General features: G+C 41.8%; 1 protein-coding gene across 1 annotated transcript; it reads right to left on the bottom strand.

The window, feature by feature from the left end:
* Nucleotides 1-1,358: 1,358 nt before the first annotated feature.
* gpr6 (G protein-coupled receptor 6) lies at nt 1,359-2,357 on the bottom strand. Its single transcript, XM_016450892.1, has one exon. The coding sequence runs from the start codon at nt 2,355-2,357 to the stop codon at nt 1,359-1,361; it is 999 nt and encodes a 332-aa protein (XP_016306378.1).
* Nucleotides 2,358-4,722: the final 2,365 nt, after the last annotated feature.

The following is a 4,722-nucleotide window of genomic DNA, read 5'->3' on the forward strand; positions in this document are numbered from 1 at the left end:
ACTAATATAATGGATTACGTACTCGTAATGCTGGATTTGTTTCAGTTTTTGTCTTCTCCAGATGTTAACTGGTGGACTGGAGTGCTGTGGATTACTTGTGGATTATTGTGATGTTTTTATCAGCTGTTTGGACTCTCATTCTGACGGCACCCATTCACTGCAGAGGATCATTTTTAGGTGTACTGTCCCTTTAAATAGATGACATCAAGACAACCACAATATCATTCTCAACAGTTTCAGCTCTTGTATTATTCCTTCATTTCCTCACACACACTCATGCTTACAAACACACTTTCAGTGATGAAAAACAGTCCATTTGACTTTTCATGTTTTATTTTGTGTTCACTGTTTTGTATAAAATGTACAGTCATGGACAACTTTACAAAATAGAAAACCCATCACACGAGTAACTCGCCAAACACGTAGGCCTACGCAATACTGCTTTTGCATCTAGATTTGTACAGTAAAGTGCAACATGTCGCTTATAAATAATATAAATATACATTTTTGATGAGGGTTGTTGCTTGTTCACAGCGTGTCGAGACGCCCAGGTCTCAGTAAAGTGCAATTGCGCAACAGACACTTCAAGCGCCATATTCATACTTCTGCACGTACAGGTGACATGAACGAGAGTTTAACCCTATAAAGCCTACTGATATGCAAATTTATAAGGCCTCAGTGATCAACATGAGCAAAACACAATGGCTTCTGTCTCTGATCGTTAGTTTAGAGTGTTTTCTCCAGTCAAAGCTGTTTTAGTGTAATTGTAGAAACGTCCAGTTTCAGCTGGAGCTTCTCGTGTCAAATCTTGACTGATTTTTATCAAGTAAGCGTCAGAATAACTGCAGTAATATCTCCAGATGAACACTTACTGGACTGAAGCAGCTCAGCTTTACTTGATTCTCCATCAATCATGTTTTAGAGTCTCAAATCTGATCATCAGGATCTTTTGAGGAAGTTTGTTTCCAGAAGCTTTACTTTCACTGTTCCTCAGCGGAGGAATGATCTTCACAAGCCTCCAGAACATCTCACATCTTCTGAGGAGCCTTTATTTCTTCAGCTCTCAATCACTGCATTATATGTTTGGATCATTTCAATCTCATTTTACTGAGACAGATTACTGGAGATATAGAGTGATCTCAATGATTTACATTACAACTTGGATGTTTTTGCTCAGATTTGGGCCTCTGAATAATATTTAGCAGTTTTTTCCTCCACATTCTCACTATATGAGCCTTAAAAGCCTTACATATCAATCATGACACTCACTATTGTTCAATAAACTGTTCCATTTCCCAAAACTGGGCTATTATTTCATATGTCAGGCTTTACAGGGTTAAAAACAAAGCACAGAGGATCTAGACCTCGCTGGGCGATCTGGATCGATACGAGCCCTTGGTCTGAAAGCAGCCGCAGAAGAGCATGTAGATGGAGCGCTGGATCTCGGTGTTGCGGTAGGCGTAGATGATGGGGTTGATCATGGAGTTGTAGGTGGCGGGGAGCAGCGTGGCGTACGTGTACACCGGCGGATACTCGCGCTCCCCGACCAGACAGTAAATGGCGAAGGGCAGCCAGCTGGCGCCGAACGTGCCCAGGATGATGGCGAGCGTGGAGACGCCCTTCTTGGTGGCCACGTAGTGCGAGGTGGTGAAGAAGTGCTGCTGCAGAGCGATCTGGTGCGCGTGGTGACACACTATCTTGCAGATCTTGAAGTACAGGCTGAGCATGAGGGCGAAGATGACAAAAAACGACGTGGCGAGGAGGGTGAGGTTGGTGCGATTGAGCGGACGCACGATGCTGCAGGTGGATGCATCATCCAAGCAGTTCCAGCCCAAAACAGGCAGCAGTCCCAAGGCGATCGACACACCCCACGTCGCCACCAGCATCAGATGCACATAATGCAGCGTCTTCTCGGAGAAGTACGTCAAGGCGTTGTAGAGCGACAGGTAGCGGTCGACCGTGATGGCTAGCAGGCTACTGATGGATGCCGTGAAGGACGCCACCAGGAATCCGACAGTAATAAGGCTGATGGTCTCAGATGAGACCAAATACTGGAACGCAAAGTTCAGGATTAATCCCATGCCAGCCAGCAGGTCAGCGATGGCCAGGCTGCCGATCAGGACGAACATCGGGTTGCGAAGCGTCGGCGTGTAGAAGATGATGGCCACCACGATGGCGTTCTCGCAGGCGATCACCGTCCCCGACAGGCACAGCATGATGTCCCACGGGTTGACGTGGAACTCGAGGGCCGCCGATGAGAGCGCCAGGGTCCGGTTGGCGTCAAAGGCTTCGGCTTCCAGCCACGAGGACGCCGGCAAACCTGCACCGCTCTCGTTGAGCGCTGCACTCTCGTTCATCGCTCAGCCTGGACACAAAACAATGAGATGAGGAAAATCCATAAAAAAAAAACTAGAAATGACTAGAGACTTCAAACTTAAGTTTGATAATATCATTTGCATGATGAAAATCACAAAACGTTGGTTTGTGCATAAACTTAAAGTGCAAGTTCCTGTTTTGAGGCTGGAAAATGGCACAATCGGTCTTGATGCAATAGAAATAGAAGAGTACAGAAGTCTTTTTCATGGATATTACAAGATGCAAAACCACATTATATCATTTGCATGAAGAAATCTCTTTAACAGTTGGCCATTGAAACGCAATTGGAGCTGTCCATGGTGCTGAATCTCAAAGTTTTTAATTTTTTCAAGCATGAAGCAAAATAGAGCGTTTTATTTGAGAATAAACATCATTTTAAACTCTTAGTTCAGTATATTATCAGCAAAGATTGTGTATTTTCTGAACGAAAAAGAAATAAAAGCCACTATATGGGCAGATGTGAGTCTCTTTAGGGGACTTCATGCTTAAAATAACACTAAAATAACACATAAAATATGTTAAAATCACAATCACGTTGGGTAAACAATTATAAATCCTCCTCTAGGGTATTTGATGATTGAAAATCAAGTCCGAGTCTCGCTTTTACTCACGAAAAAAAAGTATTACAATGTTTCTCTTTTAAAAGTTATAAGCTCTTAGATCAGTATTTAATCTGCAAAAACTGCATTTGCCCTCGTACTATTTCCTTCACATGAACGAAAAAGAAATAAAAGCCACTATGTGCGCGGATGTATGGACTTCATGCTTAAAAGACCATGTAAATTTAAAATCACAATCAGGGGTGCGTTTCCCAAAAGCAACTATGGTCGCAAGTTCCGTCGTTACCAATAGATTTCAATGGAACTAACTACCCTAGTTAGCTAACGATGCTTTTGGGAAACGCACCCCAGGTTTGCTGGAGTGTTAAAGTAACAAATTCATCTCTAGGGCATTTGATTATTGATTATCAAAGTCGCTTTAAATGTGGATTCTGGGAATCTCGCTTTTACTCACTAAATAAAATAAGTATAAAACGTTTGTTTGTGCATAAAAAGTGCAAAAAACAAACAAAAAAAATCAGTCGCCGTTTTTGCTTTTGATGTAATAGAAACAACTATGTTGCCAGAATGGTCTTCCTTTTCGGTGGACATCACACTTAAAATAATGCATAAAAATAAGATGTAAACCCATAATATAGTCAAATTGAAAAAAATTATTTATTGGAGATTAAAACAAACATATGCTTGATAAGCGGCGTTCGCGCTCTGCGCTCTCCATGGTGCTGAAACCAGGAAAAATTACAAAATAACGCAGTTTGCGCACAAACTCTAAAAACTTGCACTTCAAATGCAGCATCTCATTTGAGTTTATAAACGGGAAAAACGAGCCTCGTACCTTCTCCTTCACATGGAGGAAAACAGAGATGGAGAGAGTTTCTTCGGCGGACCGCTCGCGCGTTCCTCTTCAGGTGAATCCTTTACTCCGGTCTGGATTCAGGACATGAGTCCTGGATCTGGTTTGGTGCACGGAGGCGGAGAGACACTGGGCAAGTGGTGTGCATAAGATAATATATCGATGTTTGATCTAAAGCAACATACTGAGCGCACGTGACGCATGCTGTGTGATGATTTATGCAATAAGAGCCACTGTATTTTATACAAAATCTGTTTGCATTCAATTAAGGCTGGCAAACTTGGATGATGGTTAACTTCATGATTAACTTTGTTGTTGTGCTGCTTCTCCCATTTGCTCTTTTTACATTGACTATCACTCTATATAGACTCATACAATCAGATACAACAATCATTTATCAAATATTTATACTGATAAATTGAACATGCACTTAAATGGAATGAGAGGCTGGTTGGTTTCCTATGGAACTGTCAGCAACTGAACTGCAGTGCTCAAATTTCAAATATAGTCAATTAAGCTACAAACTCAATGTTTCCTTTTTATATGATTGCAGCTCATCATATTATTAATGGAGTGTTTCAGTAGTTAGCAGTAAACCGGTTTCCTCACCTGAATATGTTCGTAGATTTGTGTTGGATCTTTGGAATGGAAATATGGATATTTTATTTGTAAACATCATACTTTTTCGCTTATTTCAGTTAATGTCATAAAACTAGGGAGCTGAGCCAGTAGTAGTGCTGACAGTGTCGCGTTAACATGACTGAAGACGCGAAAAGAGGCGGAACAGACGAACCGATTCAACCGAGTGAGTCTTTTAGGCTGGAACCGCTCCGATTGATTCAAACTCGTGACTCCGATCATTCAGTTCGAGCGATTTACTAGCAAAAACCAGATCAAAAGAGCCATTTTCGAATTTCGACATCGCTTGTAATG

The sequence above is a fragment of the Sinocyclocheilus anshuiensis genome, unplaced genomic scaffold (assembly GCF_001515605.1).
Source record: "Sinocyclocheilus anshuiensis isolate Anshui unplaced genomic scaffold, SAMN03320099.WGS_v1.1 scaffold595, whole genome shotgun sequence".
Classification (NCBI taxonomy): domain Eukaryota; kingdom Metazoa; phylum Chordata; class Actinopteri; order Cypriniformes; family Cyprinidae; genus Sinocyclocheilus; species Sinocyclocheilus anshuiensis.

Bases quoted from the DNA above. Each gene is read 5' to 3' on its own strand.
- gpr6 (XM_016450892.1), bottom strand. From the start codon at position 2,357: ATGAACGAGAGTGCAGCGCTCAACGAGAGCGGTGCAGGTTTGCCGGCG.